Source organism: Emiliania huxleyi (assembly GCF_000372725.1).
Source record: "Emiliania huxleyi CCMP1516 unplaced genomic scaffold EMIHUscaffold_597, whole genome shotgun sequence".
Taxonomy (NCBI): domain Eukaryota; phylum Haptophyta; order Isochrysidales; family Noelaerhabdaceae; genus Emiliania; species Emiliania huxleyi.
The window spans coordinates 12,172-28,077 of record NW_005197525.1 but is presented as its reverse complement, the minus strand read 5'-3'; the positions used below and the strand labels follow the sequence as shown (position 1 = coordinate 28,077).

At 67.8% G+C, this 15,906-nt stretch overlaps 5 protein-coding genes across 5 annotated transcripts; 2 read left to right on the top strand and 3 right to left on the bottom strand.

The window, feature by feature from the left end:
• Positions 1-3: 3 nt before the first annotated feature.
• Positions 4-1,672, bottom strand: EMIHUDRAFT_120229 (hypothetical protein; the record flags this gene model as incomplete). Its single annotated transcript, XM_005764343.1, has 2 exons — positions 4-315; positions 581-1,672. 2 exons carry the CDS (start codon positions 1,670-1,672, stop codon positions 4-6), a joined length of 1,404 nt encoding a protein of 467 aa, XP_005764400.1.
• Positions 1,673-2,645: 973 nt separating this feature from the next.
• On the bottom strand, positions 2,646-4,731 carry EMIHUDRAFT_470863 (hypothetical protein; the record flags this gene model as incomplete). The annotated part of the gene is made up of 5 exons (XM_005764342.1): positions 2,646-2,897; positions 2,965-3,129; positions 3,173-3,400; positions 3,504-3,641; positions 3,694-4,731. 5 exons carry the CDS (start codon positions 4,729-4,731, stop codon positions 2,763-2,765), a joined length of 1,704 nt encoding a protein of 567 aa, XP_005764399.1. The 3' UTR covers positions 2,646-2,762.
• Positions 4,732-5,004: 273 nt separating this feature from the next.
• Positions 5,005-6,160, top strand: EMIHUDRAFT_247679 (hypothetical protein; the record flags this gene model as incomplete). Its single annotated transcript, XM_005764341.1, has 2 exons — positions 5,005-5,386; positions 5,559-6,160. The coding sequence occupies 2 exons, from the start codon at positions 5,005-5,007 to the stop codon at positions 6,158-6,160; spliced, it is 984 nt and encodes a 327-aa protein (XP_005764398.1).
• A 1,213-nt stretch (positions 6,161-7,373) lies between these two features.
• On the bottom strand, positions 7,374-10,939 carry EMIHUDRAFT_446031 (hypothetical protein; the record flags this gene model as incomplete). Its single annotated transcript, XM_005764340.1, has 15 exons — positions 10,441-10,939; positions 10,313-10,363; positions 10,075-10,174; positions 9,853-9,998; positions 9,724-9,775; positions 9,370-9,458; positions 9,029-9,293; positions 8,867-8,956; positions 8,698-8,798; positions 8,478-8,532; positions 8,331-8,405; positions 8,013-8,170; positions 7,826-7,944; positions 7,552-7,616; positions 7,374-7,488 (listed from the first exon to the last, which is right to left on the bottom strand). Coding segments are annotated over exons 1-15 (1,938 nt in total), but the record flags the coding sequence as incomplete, so codon positions are not given.
• A 423-nt stretch (positions 10,940-11,362) lies between these two features.
• On the top strand, positions 11,363-15,906 carry EMIHUDRAFT_459716 (hypothetical protein; the record flags this gene model as incomplete). Its single annotated transcript, XM_005764339.1, has 2 exons — positions 11,363-14,773; positions 14,843-15,906. 2 exons carry the CDS (start codon positions 11,363-11,365, stop codon positions 15,791-15,793), a joined length of 4,362 nt encoding a protein of 1,453 aa, XP_005764396.1. The 3' UTR covers positions 15,794-15,906.

Sequence of the window (15,906 nt, the reverse complement as noted above, 5' to 3'; positions counted from 1 at the left end):
ATGTCAGAGGGAGTGTAGCGGCGCGGTGGCGGCCGCGGCGGCGCCAGACGCTTTCCCGCAGCCAGCGACGCCTGGGCAGCGCGGCGTGTCGATGACGACCGCCGCGATGAAGCGGATGCTGGCCGCCGAGCAGAAGGCGGCCGAGGCGGCGGCCGAGGGGGGCGGCACGTCGCAGGGAGGGGCGGCGGAGAGGGCGGACTCGACGTCGCCGCGCTTCACGGTGGGCGCCGCGCCGGCGAGGGAGCCGGGCTCGCGCATGACGCGCGAGGAGCTGGCGAGGATAAAGGCGGAGGCGAAATCGTCGGCCATGGACACCTCCGGCGGGTGACGAGGCGGGGCTTGGGGGATGAGCTGTGACGATGTGCCGGGCGGGAGCGGGAGCAGGTGCCACTCTAAGCGCGCAACGCTCGCGTGGCTCCGGCCTCCGCAGCTCCGCACACCTAGCTAATGACCTAAAACACTCTGGTGGCGATGTCGCAGTTGCGGGTTGTGCGGTGGATTTTGTGGAGACAGGAGACAGGTGGCCTCAGTTAAAGTACAAACTCCGAACATCCATCACGTCTCACCTCGCCCCTCTCACCAGCTCATCGAGCGACTCGCGCAACACTTGCGACAGGTGCAGCTCGACGAGTCCGCGCAGCTGCTCGGAGAAGGCGGACGAAAGGGCGCGCCACAGCAGCCCCGGCGGCCCAATCTCGTCCTCCGGGTCCAGCACCGCCGCCGTGACGTGTCCCACTCTCACCTCCACCGCCGTCACGCCGAGCCGCAAGGGCGACGCCGCCTTCCGCGCCTTTGCCTTCGCCCTGGAGTCCACCGCCGCCGCCGCCGCCGCCCCCTCTGCCGCCGCAGCGCCGCCGCCGGCCTCACTTGCCGCAGTGCACTCGGCGGCGGGCGGCCCCGCCTGCGGAGGCGCGTCCTCCTCGCCACCGCCCTCCTCCTTGCCGCTCAGCGAGAGGGCCTGCAGCGCGACGCGGCGGGAGACGGGCGGCACCGAGAAGGTGACGGCGAGGCGCACCCCTTCAAGCGAGGCCGAGAGGCGGCCCGCAGTCCCGACCGACGCGCCAGGCAGGCCGAGCGGAGTCAGCAGCGCCTCGACGAGCATGGACGCGTTGACGGTCTCGAAGTCGGCGGCCGCCCTCACGGCGCGCGCGCCCACAGGGGTGAAGGTAAGCTCGCCTGACGCGGGAGGAAGAGGGGTGAGGACAGCGACGAGGCATCTCGAGATGGCAGTGCTATCACCAAGAGAGCGGAGCCCAGTCACGCGCAGCTCAGAGGCGTTCAAGTCGGCGTGAGCGAGCCGCGCTGGCGCGTACAGCCGCTCGCCCTGCAGTGGAGAGAGGGACGACTGTGGACTGACGTGCGGCCGCGCGAGACTCGCGGCGGGCTCGCGCGCCTGGACGAGCTCTCCCGGTGGCAGCATCGTCTCGGCCATCTCAGCCGCCACGCGCACCGCCGGCGAGACGAGCAGCCGCAGCAGCGAGAGGAGCGCTCGGCCGAGCCGGGAGTCCCACTCGATGTCGGCAGAGCCACCAGCAGCGCCTCCGTCGGCCCAAGCGTCGAGCGCGGAGCGCGCGAGCGCGCGAGCGAGCGAGCCTGCCGCGCTGGGAGGCGGCGGAGCACGGCCGACGGTGGTGCTGGCGACGACGAGGAGGAGCACATAAACGAGCCTCATCGTTGGTCGTCAGCTATGCCGCCGCCGGCGAAGGAATTTTCTTTTTCTCTGTCCCGTCCCGCGGGGCTGTTCTTCACATAAACGCACAACCCCGGGCCCGAAATCGCAGAGAGACAGTCACGCAACACGGGGTCCAGGGAAGGCTGTTCTTCACGTAAACGCACAACCCCGGGCCCGAAATCGGCTGTTCTTCACCTTCATATTACATATTCCTTCTCTCTCCATATTACTGGCGCATGATTTCGGTGTGAGCACTGTGTGTGTCGTGCTTGCTTGGTTGGCAGTGGCCAACAACATACCTAACACAACAGTGTCCAAGAACAGTTGTGCAAAAAGAATAGCGGCGCCCCCTTCTCCTACCATTTGTGATCTGTGATCTGTTGAGGGTCCGCCCGCAGGCGCATTTTGTATACCGAGGCGGTGCCCGGTGCCGAACCTGTCGGACCTTTTAAGACAGCATTTTGTAGATCCCTGGGCGAGGCGGTGGTGGAGACTCCTACCATTTGTTTGGTATTGTTTACCCCACCTGCAACCTCTCTTTAAGGATCACGGGGGATGACATCCTGCTTCCGCCTTCCCGGCACGCCGAGAGGGAGGTGGTTGCTCCGCCGCCGGACCCCCCCCTCCACCACCCTCGCCCAGGGATTTACAACGCTGTCTTAAGGTCCGACCTGTGGGTTCTGCCTGCGCTCGGCACCGGGCACCGCCTCGGTATACAAAATGCGCCTGCGGGCGGACCCTCACACACAGATCACAGATCACAGGAACCCTTTGTCCTGGCTCTCACAAGCTAAAGATGTTCACGGGCCCCCACAGGGATCTCCCCGCATGGGGAGCCCCGGGTACTCTTTAGCTGTACTCGTCTAGGCAGGGGTTGTCTCATGACAACAATAGAAGGCTTCATAGAGAACCCCCAAAAAGGGGCCCAAGGGGCCAAGCGCCAAGGTCGTCTCTCTCCCCCTAGCTCTCCCCGTTTTTCACTCACTGGCACAGTGTATATGCGGCTCCTACCACCTCCTCCCATCACCAGCCCTGTCTCCCCCCTCCCTGATAGCCGCTCACCCGTCCTTTGTCCTTTCCCGCTCCAGTCTCAGAGCCACAGCCCACCGGCCTGGATCCGCGTCTTTGGCATCTTGCGCGTGCTCGCCGCAATCAGCGAGTAGTTGCGCGGCGTCGGCGTGTAAAAGTCCTTTTGCGACTCATACGACGTGCGCGACCACTCCACCTAAAGGTTGCACCAGCGCCGTGAGGAAGCGCGCTGGACTGCGAGGCGAGCAGCGCGGCCGCCCCGCCGTGAAGTCGCCGGCCGCGATGCCGCCGATGCGGGACATAGTCTTCTCGATAGTCGCGTACGAGATGAAGTTGTACCCGCACACGTCCGGGTCGTTGATGTGCTCGAGCTTGCTCGGGACCATGATCGAGGAGAGGTCGTCGAGGAGGAGGGGCGGAGCACACACCTGCTCACAAGCTCGTCCGCGTGCGGAGTGCGCCCCTTCGTACTACGCCACGAAGGAGCGGCGGCGCGCGGGCCTCTGGGTGGCCGTCGCCGACGAAGCAAGCAATGAACAGCCCATCCCCGTCCCACTCGGTGAGATTGTTGAGAAAGTAGGTCCCACCCTTGACGCAGACGGTCCCGGAGGCGACAAAGTTCGAGTTGTCGGAGCAAGTCAGGTTGAGCGGCTGGTGCGCCTGCTTGGCGTCGAGGACCGCCTTGGCGCCGACGCACTCCTACTCGAACCCACAGCAGTCAAGAGGCGCCGCCAAAAGCCTTCGCCGCACGACTCTCTGCGTCACGGCGCTGTGCCTCGACGCTGCTGCACGTCGCCCAGACCCGCGGGCTGTGCGGGTTCGGGCAGACGAGCGCCTCGTCCTTCTCGCTCACCTCGCGCATGTACCACGCGGCCGAGTGTGATCCATGGCCCGTGGCGCCGTGCGCAAAGCCGAGCCCGTCCTTCCACGAGTTGCGCACCTACGGCCGAGGCGGAGCAGAGTGGGCCGGCCGATGATGGCCCGGGCCGCACCGTGCACGCATGGCGCACGATGAGGCCGCCCTTGTTGCCCCACTCGTCTGTGTAGCTGTCCGAATATCCGACAGCGTTGATGGCATGGCCGCCGAGGACTAGCTGCTTGCCGTTGGGGCGGTGGTACCACTCGCCCGCCATCGTCACCGCGGCGCGCGTCTGCGGGATGCAGCAGGCGATGCCCACAAAGGCCCTGGTCAGCGGGCAGGGAACGCACTGGTCGCCCTCCGGGTCGCAACCCTTGTAGGTTTTGGCGGTGGCCTTCGTGCATGGGAAGAAGAACTCAGCCTTCAGCACGGAGATGGAGAAGGTGAGCGCGCGCTTCTTCTCAATCAGCGCGCGCTGCATGTCGGGAATGTCGTAAAAGATGTCGGCGCGCTTGACCTTGAACTCGAGCGGGTTGGTCTGCAGCGCGGCCTCCATGCCCTCGCACACCTTCTCGCCGGTCGCCGAGACGGTGTATGGGCAAACGGAGCCGGGGAGGGCTTTGGTGCCCAGCTCCTTTAGGTACCACAGCAGCTTCTCGTCGGCCCAGTTGGTCGTGTTCCCCCAGGCGATGACCGACCCGTCCGCGCTGGTCGTGGCCGGGCACAGCCCACTCGGGTGCTTCTTGCAGATGTCCATGATGGATATGCCGAGCGACTGCCGAGAGAGGTACAGGTACATGTCCTCGCTCAGCCAGCCGCGCTCGATGCCCTGACGGCGGTACGAGTCCTCAAGCACGCCGACGATGGCGAAGAGCCAGCAGTTGGCGCGCGAGCCTTGGTCGACGGGCGGAGTGAGGCCTCCAATGAGGTACTTTCCCGGCTTTTCGAGCAACTTGCCCTTGATCTTCAGATGACTCAGCTGCACGGCTTCAGTCGCTGGTGAGAGCTGCAACGTCAGCGGGGCGACCGCCGACTGCAACTCTCCAACTCGGTGAATGGAGATGAGTTGGAGGCAAGAGAGGACGAGTGCAGTGGCCGCAAGGGCCGTCCAAGTCCACCACTGTCGCCCAGCGGCGGGTATGACGTGCTCCTGCAGCAACGGTCTCTCCATCTCGGCTCCCGACCGTCGTGGTTGCTCGGCCGTCCGTTTTCCTTGGCGGACTGTTTTTTTCTTTTTTAAAGGAAGCGGTTCAAACCTGCGAGGTATTTTTAATACCAGCTAATGTCACAACAGCAGGATTTACCTGCCTACCCCGACGATGGATCGTTAATGCTCAACCGCTGCCTCGAGTAAATAAAAATCCTTGCAGCAACTTTCGCGCGGGTGCACCTAGTCCGCATTCCGTCGGCGGCCGCCGCCTCCCAGCGCGCGCGTGACACCGGAATGTCGAGTCGAGCAGGGCATTGCCTGCGGCAGACTGCTCGCTACCCAGCCTTGCGCTGCGCACGGAGGCACGCAGGGAGACGGGTTGAGCTACCGCCTCCTCCGAGAGCCACTCCAGTCAACCGGCGACTAAGTGGAGCAGCAGCCGCGGCGGAGCCCGCCGCCGAGCCCTCCCCGCCACCGGCCGTGGTGTGGGAGGGGCCAAAGCTGGAGCAAATCCCGCGCGGCTCCTTCTTCTCCTTCCTACGGGAGTACGGGCAGTGGGAGAGGGCGGCGGAGCAGCCGGCGCTGAGCTGCAGCACCACCGGCAGGACGCTAACCTTCCGAGACCTCGAACGGCGAGTTGCCAGCGCGGCGGCCGCCCTCGCGCGGGAGGGCTTTGGTAGAGGCGAGCACGGGGCGAGGGGATCGTTTCTCTTCTTCTCCCGGGCTCTCTCGTCGGCCACGCCTCGGCGCCAATCACATTTCAATCGCAGACATCTACGGATCATTGATTGATGTTCACCCTGCCCGCAGCCTACATTCGACCTGAGCCACCGGCACCCCTCGCCCAGGCGACATCCTCAGCATTCATCTCCCAAATTGCGAGCAGAATGTGATCGCGTTCCTCGCCGCCACGGAGCTCGGAGGCACCGTCACCCCCTCCAATCCCGCCTACACTGCCGCCGAGCTGGCGCAGCAGCTCGAGACCGCGCGCGCAGTCGCGGTCCTGAGCACGACGTCGGTGCGCGAGACGGTGGACGCCGCCGCTCTCCAGGCGGGGGTGCGGCGCGTCAGCTACGTCGAGGAGCCGGACTGTTTTGCGAATTCACTGTGCCCCGACGCGCTGCTGCCAGCCACACCAATCGACGGGGCGCGAGACCTCGTCGCGCTTCCCTTCTCGAGCGGCACCACGGGCAAGCCCAAGGGCGTGATGCTGAGCCACCGCAACCTCGGCGCCAACGTCCTGCAGTCCCTCTCGCACGAGGACCTGCGCCACGATGTGCGCGCCGGCGACCGGCTCATCGGCGTGCTTCCTCTGTATCACATCTACGGCATGCTCATCCTCGGCTTCAGCCTCGCCTCGCGCGCGCACCTCGTGCTGCTGCCAAAGTTCGAGCCGCTGCCCTTCCTCGAGGCAATGCAGCGGCACCGCATCACCGGCGCCTCCACGTGACGATGAACCGCCGGGTGTGACGCGATTGCCGTCCAGCGTGGCAGCTTGCTATAGGCGCCTTCATCGTGCCGCCCATCATCCTCTTTCTCGCCAAGCACCCGCAGGTCGCCGAGTACGATCTCTCGGCGCTCCGCTTCATCGTGACTGGCGCGGCGACCCTCGACGCTGGCACGCAGGTGGCGGTGTCGGAGCAGCTCGGCGTGCCCATCAGGCAGGGTTGGGGGATGACTGAGGTCTCGCAGGCTGCCTTCTCGCCGCTCTCGTTCCCTCCCGTGCCCGGCTCCTCGGGTCGCGCGCTGCCGGGGACCCGGCTCAAAGTGGTGGACCCGGACACGGGCGCGCCGCGCGGCGTGGGCGAGAAGGGCGAGCTGTGCGTCTCGGGCCCGCAGGTGATGGTCGGCTACCTCGACCGGCCTGACGAGACGGCGCGAACCGTGCGGGACGGGTGGGTGCACACTGGCGACCTTGGCTACGTCGACGGGGAGGAGAATGTCTTCATCACCGGCCGCGTCAAGGAGCTCATCAAGGTGAAGGGGATGCAGGTCGCGCCCGCCGAGGTGGAGGGCCGGATCCTCGAGCACCCCGACGTGAGCGACGCCTGCGTAGTGGGCGTGCCGGACGAGCGCGCGGGGGAGCTGCCAAAGGCGTTTGTGGTGCGGCGGACGGGCGCGACCGGCCTCGACGAGCAGGCGGTGAAGGCGCACGTCGCCGAGAGGCTCGCCTCCTTCAAGGTGCCGGCGATGGTAGAGTTCATCGACACCGTCCCGAAGTCGCCGAGCGGCAAGATCCTGCGCCGGCTCCTAGCATGAGCCGGGTGAGGAGGAGCGGTGTTTCTCCCTATTTTGTGCAATATTTGTACATGCTGTCTCTCCACTATTGACGCACATCACGCAACAGCCAACACAATCCCACCGACATAAAGCAGAAAGGCCGGGGCGGTAGAGGCGTCTGAGCCGATGGTACATTCGAGATTCGTGCCCACCCCCCGGCCCCGCGAACCAAACTCCCCCGCCACGCACATGCCCATTGCTACCCCGCCCCCTATGGCGGGTCTCGCCAACTCCCAGGCTAGCTCCCACGAAGCCCGCGCCGCGATGCATCCGGCCGGGCGACGCTCGCCAGGGCTCTCCAAAAATCGGCGCTGAGGCGGCCTGGCGTGGGGAGGCGCGCGCAGGATTCCTCTACCCCCCCCCCCCCCCCCCCCGCGGCCCCTGCGGGCTCCCAGCTGTGCAACCACCCGCGCATCATCCCCAGGTGACGCAGTGCATCTCGTCTGTGTACCCGTCGACGATCGGGTTGGGCTGCGGCTCGAGCAGGAACGCAAAGGCCTGCTCACAGCCGCACGAGTGAAGTGGATGCACAGCCGGCGACGCGAGCGACGCGGCGAGCGCCGACGAGGGCCACGAGGGCGGAGCGATCAGCGCCTCCTCCCGCGCGTCGCACGGCGACTCTTTGCCTGTGCGTGAGGGAGGCAGAGGGGCGCATGTGAAGCCGCGTACGTAGTGCTGTGCATCGCGCCGACGCCACGTGTTTTGAGACAGGTGGTCGAAAGGACCGCGCGAGGCCGAGCCATGGCGCCAGAACTACTACTGAAGCGGCATGGCGGCCTCCCAGCGACCACAGGGGGAGGTGGGGCTGAGCTGCCGCATTCTACGGACTCCTTGCCACCCAGGCCGAGGCGCGCGCAGCGGGTCGCGCCCCCCTCGCCCCTGACCACGTACTCGCTGCCCGCCGAGCCGGTGCGCCACGCCTCGTCGCCGACGGCGCCGTGCAGCCGCGTGTACCTGCTCACAAGCAGGTGTGAAGAGAGACGGTGCACGGATCGCCGACAGCGGGCAGCAGCGTCGTGTGCCGGAGCGAGAAGGAGTCCTTCTGCCGCGCCGCCGTCGCGAGCAGCCGGCGCAGGCCGAGCGCGGAGAGGGTGTGGCGGCGAAACCGCGGCGGCGGGCGGCTCCGCCTGGCGGAACTCGACTTGGCCGCCCAGACGTACTCTGCGGGCACGGCCGCCACCTGCGACGGGATCATGCAGAGGGGGCGCGCAACGAGGGCGCGGTCTGTGCATCGCCTGCTGCTTCGGTGCGGGGTGAGAGTGCGGATTCCCAGACGGCGGCGGCCAGACTCCGGCGCATTCAAGCGCCGCCATGAGAGCTTGCCATCTACGCCCCCCCACCTCGCGGATCAGCCGGAGCGTGCGCGGCCCCATGTGCTCTGCGAAGGTGTTTCCGACCCACTCGAGGTCCGTCTCCTGAGGCAATCGAGTCACGCTCACTGTGACACGCCCCCGCCGCCCGCCGCCTTCTCTCCGCACGAGCGGCGCCTCGATGCGGACCACGCCGCCCGCGAAGGCGTTCGTCGGCTCGGCGGAGGCGAGCCTGCAGCGCGGGCGGACGAGGGGCTTCGAATGCAAGCTTTCGAAATCAGCGCCGTGCAGTGCCGGCGCATCGGTGAAGTACAAGGCCACTGGCTGTACTGGCGTCGGCATTCTCCCGCATCTAGGAACATTCTAGGAACATTCTCCCGCATCTAGGCCGCCGAGCTCGCGCTGCAGCAGCGACGTGGGGAGCAGGAGGTGGTTGGAGCCGCCGTGCAGGCGCAGCTGCGAAAACATCAGGCAGCCAGCCTTCTCCTGCAGCCCCGCCTGCTCACGCCGGCGAGAGCGTCAGCGGTGTCACGCGCCAACCACCTCTCCGCCGCAGCAGGGCCCGCCACGGGCAGCGCGAAGGCGTACAGCAGCGCGAGCGCGACGAGCCCCCGCAAAGCAGGCCCCTCCCTCGTCCTCCCCTCCACCTCGCGGCTCTGCGGGAAAGGTGGGGAGAAGGGTTAGAGAAGGCCCCCCCCTCCTCCGCCCCTTCTGCCGGCGGGCTCTGCCTTCTCCTTCTCCGCGGGAAGACCGCCCTCGCTGCCGCACGCCGCCTCGCCGCCGCCTGCCGCCTGCTCGCAACCGGCCGGGGGCGTGAAGCGGCGCCCCGCACACGCTGCCCTCCCCCTCTTCGCCGCCCGCCGCCTCGAGGACCGCGGCGCGCGTGAGCAGCACTGCCAGCGCGGCGTACCAGCCGGCGTGCCAGTCCTTGCCCTCGCCCTGGACCGTGCTGATGGCGACGGCGTGGTAGGGCTCGACGAGGGCGAGGGTCGCCTGCCCACAAGCAGAAGGCGTGCAGAGACGCCGTTCACAGCCAGTGCCACGGGGCGGCGCAGAGGGACGAGGTCGCCGCTGCGGCAGCAGCCATGCCGGCGCAGAGGAGGGCACCGGCGGCGGTATGCGGCCGTCCCATCTCGCCGACGGCGGCGGCGGCGGCGTCTGATGGCGCGGGGCGGGGGCAGGCGCTTCACCGGTGCAGAAGGAGAGGAGAGGTGGGTGCATGATCTGCAGGTGGTGACCTCGTGTGATCTCGTGGTGATCTCGTGTGATCTGCAGGTGGTGACCTCGTGTGATCTCGTTGTGATCTCGTGTGATCTGCAGGTGGTGACCTCGTGTGATCTCGTGGTGATCTCGTGTGATCTGCAGGTGGTGACCTCGTGTGATCTCGTTGTGATCTCGTGTGATCTGCAGGTGGAGACCTCGCCTGGGAAGACGAAGAAGAGGCGCGTGCAGGTGGTGACGCCGTAGGTGGAGACCTGGACGCGCGAGACGGGCACGAGATCAGCCGAGATGTGCCGAGCTGCGGGCCAGCGGCGGCTCTGCGGGCGGAGACGTTGGAGGGCGGCGGCGTGAGGCCGATGACGAGGTGGAAAGCGAGGGTGAGGACGAGGCCGAAGAGGGCGCAGCGCGGGAAGCGGCGAGGCTCGAGGAAGTGCAGCACCGGCACCACCGCCTCCAGGACGAGCGTGAAGGCCGGACCTGTTCACGCGTCCAGACTCTGTGGCGAGGCGCTGCTCCCACCGCCACACACGCGACGGCGGTCGAGGCGGGAGGCCGGTTGCGGCGATAGCGCGCGCGAGGGCGGGGACGGCGGAGGCGGCCAGGCCGCTCGCTGCGAAGAGGACGTCGTCGGGCAGGTACTCGAGGGGCTGCACCTGTTCCGCAGGCGTGTCCCGCTGTGAAGGTCAGTTGGTGCCGTCGGGAAGGTGACGGCTGCACCTGGTCAAGAGAGGCGGCTGCTGTGGAGAGGCGCCGAGGCTGGTCGGTCGGCGGAGAGGGGGGTGGGGCGGCACCATGAAGAGGCCGGCGCACGAGTACGAGGGGTGGAGGAAGGACGTGTTTGCCTGGGCCGGTGAGGCACGGTGCGCGGGGTGAGGGCTGGGTGCGTGGGCAGGGAGGGCCACGAGGATGTGCGCGCTGCCTTCCAGAAGCCGCTCGCAAAGTAAAAGATGGCGAGCTGCCACCGCACCGTCCGGGCGCAGCCGCCGACCACCGCGCGCTCGTCCTCGGCACTCAGCGGGCTGCTCCAGGACGATCCGTGGCGGGCGGCAGATCCGAGGCGGCGCAGGAGCGACAGCACGAGCGCTGCGTCCATCTGCGTGGCCCACATCTGGGAGTTGGACATCATCGAGCCCTTGGCCGCATTGGTGGCGGCTCGCGCCACCAGCGCGACCAGCGGCAGCGCACCCGACCAGCGAGCCGGCACCAGGCCTGCCAGCGCGACCAAGGCTGGCAGGGTGGCGAGAGAGAAGAAGTTGGCGTCGAGCGTCGATCCGACGAGGCCGGTGCCGGCGTTGAGGCCGATCGAGATGCGAAGGAGATTGGCGATGGCCCACAGCCGGACGTATGCGCTAAACGGGCGCTGGCCTGGCGTCGTCATCGTCGCGCAATGATTGGATGATTTCCGGCCTTCGGGGGAGGCCAGCCTGAAGGGAAAGCGCCGTGTTGGGCAGGATGTTTTCTTTTTCTCCCAGCGCAAAGACCCGTCGGCTGCCCGTCGGCTGGCTGGGACACTATCTTGGCGCTCTACATCAAGACTGCGATAGAATCGCTTCGCGCCGTCGCCGTACACGACTCGCAGCGCGGTGCACGGTGGAATCCCAACTCCACTGGCGGCCTCATCTCAGTCTATCCGTGCAAGGCCGCCAACAAGCGGCCGAAAAATTCTTTGGCACCGGGCCCACCTTGTTGGGCGCTGCGTCGCGACCTCCACGACCGCCGCTCTCGGCTCCTCTCGCTGCGTCGCTCGAGCCGACCTCTACTACCGCCGCGCTCCTCTCGCTGCGTCGCTCGAGCCTACCTCGGCGACGACCGCCGCTCGCTTCTCTCTCGCTGCTTCAGGGATGCGGCGCCTGGCGGCGGCTGCGCTCGCAGCAGCGGCCCTTCTTCGTCCAGCCTCCTCGGAGTGCAGTAAGCACATTCGATTCGGCACCTTCGACGAGGCAAACCCGTACGCTGCGCTGGCTCCGTCGCAGTGGCTCGACGACGACGAGGTGTGTTGGGTCTACTACCGCCAGCTCTCGGGCGGCCGGGCGGTCGCTCACCTCGACTCTGGCGAACTCGACGTGGCGATGCTCGGCTCGACGCCCTACGCCACTGCGGTTGCGCGCGGCGCGGCACTCACAGCGGTGGCCGTGCTGCACAACAAGGGCACGGCGCAGGCGCTGGTGGTGCGGTGCGCGCTGCATGGCCCACAGGACCTGCGCGGCACAACCATCGCTACACCAAGGTACTCGACCACCCACTACATCCTCCTCGCGGCGCTTGACGAGGCGGGTCTCGATCATGTCGAGACGGCCGAGCTGCCTTCCGCCGGTGCCGCTGCCGCCGCCGACCGGGTGACCGTCGTCACAATCTCGCCGACCGAGATCGAGGCGGCTTGGAGCGCCGGTCGGATCGACGGCGGCGCTGTCTGGGGCAACACTCTCGTCAACCTCACCTCGGCGGACTGGGGCGGGAGCCATCCCTCCGGCTGCCAGCCCGAGCCGGCGCACGAGATGATCACCGCGGAGATGCTCGCCCTCTGGGGATACGAGACCCTCAACGTGCTCGCGGTCCGCAACGCCTTTCTGTCCAGGAACGAGGCGCTCGTGGAGAGGCTGGCGGCGGGAATAGTGCGCGCGAACGCCGACTACAGGCTCGCTTCGGAGCGCGGCCGCTGGGCGGCGGGGCCGGGTGGGGAGTACAACTCCCTCGTCTCCGCTTTTGTGGCCCTCGAGGCGCCGGGCTACGACAGCAATGTCACCCTCGCCCGGGTGGCGGATCGCGTGGCCAAGTTCGAGTACCCGACCGCAGAGCAGCAGCTGGAGGAGCAGAGCTATTTGGCGGCGCAGATCGAGAAGCAGGCGGACTTCATGTTCTCGCAAAAGGTCCTCGCCTCCATCCCGAATGCCAGCGGCACGGACTCCGTCTACGCCACGTACTTCAACGCCTCCTTCCTCGAGGCTGCCCTCGCCGCTGGCGCCGCCTCGGGCTTCGACAGCGACGGGCCTCGCGCCTCCCCCCTCGCGCCTCTCCAGCAAGAGAGTGTCTTGACCCCGTGCGCGGGCTGGGCGGTCGAGGTGGTCAACGCGTCCCACGCGCCCGTCCTGGCGCCGCACTGGCCCCCGCCCCACGCCGGCGGCGGAGGTGGCGCGTACCGGACGGACGAGTCGTGCGTCTGGGCGGTGGCGGTGGAGGAGCCGACTCAGTGCGTGGAGCTCCGCCTCCCCTTCCTGTCGTCGGAGCCGCCGCACGACGTCCTCGAGGTCTTCTCCTCCTCCGGCCTGCTAATCTCCTCCTTCACAGGGCGCGCCTCGCCGCCGAACGCGACGGTGCGCGCGTGTGCGAACAGCACCACCCTCGCGGGCGCCGCCGCAGTCGGCACGGCGCTTACAGCCGATCGGGACCTCGACGTGTCGCTCCCCGAGGCCGGCGCCTTTCTCGCAATGTTCCTGCGGTGGAGCACAGACGGCCACGACGAGATGCAGCTGGGCAACTACACCGCGGTCGGCTTCCGCGCGTCGGTCAGCCTCGAGGGCGACGCGTCGGACTGCCCCAGCTGCGGGCCGCACGGCGTAGCCGACTCGGCTGGCGGCAGTTGCGGCTGCCGCTGCGACGCGGGTTACGCTGGCTCGTCGTGCGAGCTCGAGACGTGCAACGGCGTGGTGACACGTTCCGAGGCGGAGGGCGCGGTGCGTGCGACAGCGGTGGGGAGGTACGACGCCTACTCGAGGTGCGGGTGGCTGCTGACTGGCGGCGGCGCACCCTTCGTCGCGCTCAACCTCTCGAGCATCCGTCTCGAGCTCGGATTCGACGAGGTCCGCGTCTATGAGGGCGGCGTCATCCCCGCCTCCTTCTCCGCTGCCTCCGCGACATCCGACGATTTCCTCTTCTCAACTTTCGGCTCTTCCACCGCCGCCACCCTCGCCGTCCGGACGCCTGCATTCGTTGCCTTCACCAGCGACGGCGTCTGGAGCGGCAGCGGCTTCGAGCTGGCGTGGTCGGCCCAGCAGGCCGCGTGCGAGACGGACGCGGACTGCTCTGGCCGAGGGAGCTGCAGAGACGGCGAGTGCCGTTGTGACGTCGGGGCATACGGGCCCACGTGCTCGTTTGAGAAGTGCGTCGGCCTGAGCACTATCGAAGGCGCGGTCGCCGGCATGCTCCAGGCCATCGACGACAGCCAGGACGACTACCTCTCCTCGGTGGCGTGCCGCTGGGAGCTGGCCATGCCTACGACGATTGAGTCGCTGGACCCCCCGCTGAGCGTCACCGGCCTCCGGCTCAACTTTTCGCTCTTCGAACTCGAGGAGCCCCAAGTGACGAACCCAGATCTGGGGATCCGCTCGTCCACCACAGACGCGGTGCGGGTGCTGGACGGCAACGGCACCATCCTCGACACCTTTTCTTCGACTTCGAATGCCAACCGCCCGACGATGGGCGAGGCGATCGCCCTGGATGGCCCGCCGCCCTTCACGCTGAGATTCGACACGGACATCAACAACCCGCGGCCGTACCGCGGCTTCAGAGCCTTCTTCCTCGCCGCCACCAAGGAGGAGACCCTCTGCCACGCGGAGCACTTCCCTTGCACCGACGTCGAGAAGCCAGAATGCCGACTCTTCGCAGGGGAGGCGCACGGCTACTGCACGGCGATATCGTCGCCGCCCACCAGCGCCCTCCTACCGGCGTCGCTTGCGGCAACCTTCGCCGTGCTGCTGCTAATCGGAGGGCTCTGCTGTGTGGTGCAGCGGCGGCGGCGGAGCCGGCTGAAGGGTATCATCGAGGAGGCGGAAAGAGAGTTTGCGAGGTGGGAGCCGCTGCCGGAGGAGCACCGTGGCGCCACAGCCCTGCGCGCGCAGCTGACAGAGTCCATCCTCCGGGTGCGGTCGAGCTTGTCGTTCCGCGGCACCGACGTGGGCGACTCGCGGCCGGGCTCTGGAAACGCCTCGCCTGCCGCGAGGGGCGTGAGGAGCCTGCCGAAGCGGCAAAGGCCGCGGGTGGTGTCTGCCGTCGGACTGCCTGAGGAGCGGTACCACTGCTTCCTCTCCCACGTGTGGTCGAGCGGGCAGGACCAGGCGCGTGCGCTCAAGGGGCAGCTGCAGAGGTACGTCCAAAACATCCAGCCCTTCTTGGACGTGGACAACCTGGACGACACCGCGCGGCTGGAGGAGCACGTCGGCAACTCGGAGGTTGTGATTGTGCTACTGACTGGCTCCACGCCCGCCCGCTCCTGTCCCTCCTCGCCACCCGGAGGGGCGAGGTCGGACTACTTTGGAGTGCGCACCGCCCTCCGCCCCCCACCTCCCCCCTCGCACGCCCCTCAACCCTCTCTCCCCTCGTCCCAGAGCGCCAACTGCCTGCGGGAGCTCCACGCCGCCGTCGCGCGGAGCAAGCCCCTCCTCCTCGTCCTCGAGACCGACCCGACGCACGGAGGCGTCCCCCTCGAGGTGCACCGGTCCGCCTGCCCCGCGGAGCTGCGGGCGAAGGTCTTTTCCGCGCCGCTGGTGACGTGGCACCGGCTGAGGCCCTTCCAGATGTGCTCGATGCGGCTGCTCATCGCCGAGCTGCTTCGCGCGTGGAAGGCGCCCGGCGCGGAGAGGCCCATCTTCTTGCCCGGCGACCTGTGCCGCTCGCCGCCGCCGCAGCTCGCCACCAAGCGCACGTGGCACCTCTGCTACTCCCGCGACAACGAGGGGGCGGCCGAGCTGGTGGCGCGCCTCGAGAGGGCGAGCGAGCAGCAGCTGCGCGCGACTGCCGACGCGGAGCAAATGCGCTCCTCCGTCGCGCTGCTGCTCTACCTCGACGGCGCCACGTTTGGCGGCGCCGGCCTGCCCGACAGGAGCAAGGACGGCGCCGCGAGCGAGGGGCTCGTCCGCCTGGTCAGGAGGGCTCTCGACGACGGCATCCCCATGGTGCTGGTGCACGAGCAGCGGTCGGTGCCGGAGGCGGTCAGCTTTGACGAGATCATCCGCCGCACCCCCGCCGAGCTGGTGTCCGCGGGCATCTACCGGCCGATCGCCACGCCGCTCCTCGACGAGCCGCACGCGGCGGTGGCTGTACGGCTGGTCCTCAACAACCTCGATCTCATCTGCCGCAGGATCGAGCGGCACAACTCGGGCGTGATCGGCAGCCTCACCGCGCTCGCCGAGAGCCTCACGCGCATCGACATGGATGGCGACGGCGAGATCGGCAATTCACCAACGCGATCTTCAGAACACGCTCCGGGCTCGGCGCCCAAGCCACGGCTAAAGTGGAGGCGACGGACTCCCCCTGAGAAGGTCGCGTCGTGTGTGTAGAGTGTAGTGTCCGCGTTGTGCTTGCCTGCCGCCTGCTTAGGGCTGCGCGTATGTGTATTTTGTCATTACACCGCATGTTGTACCTTTTTGAGACAGGAAAATTTTGCGTGACC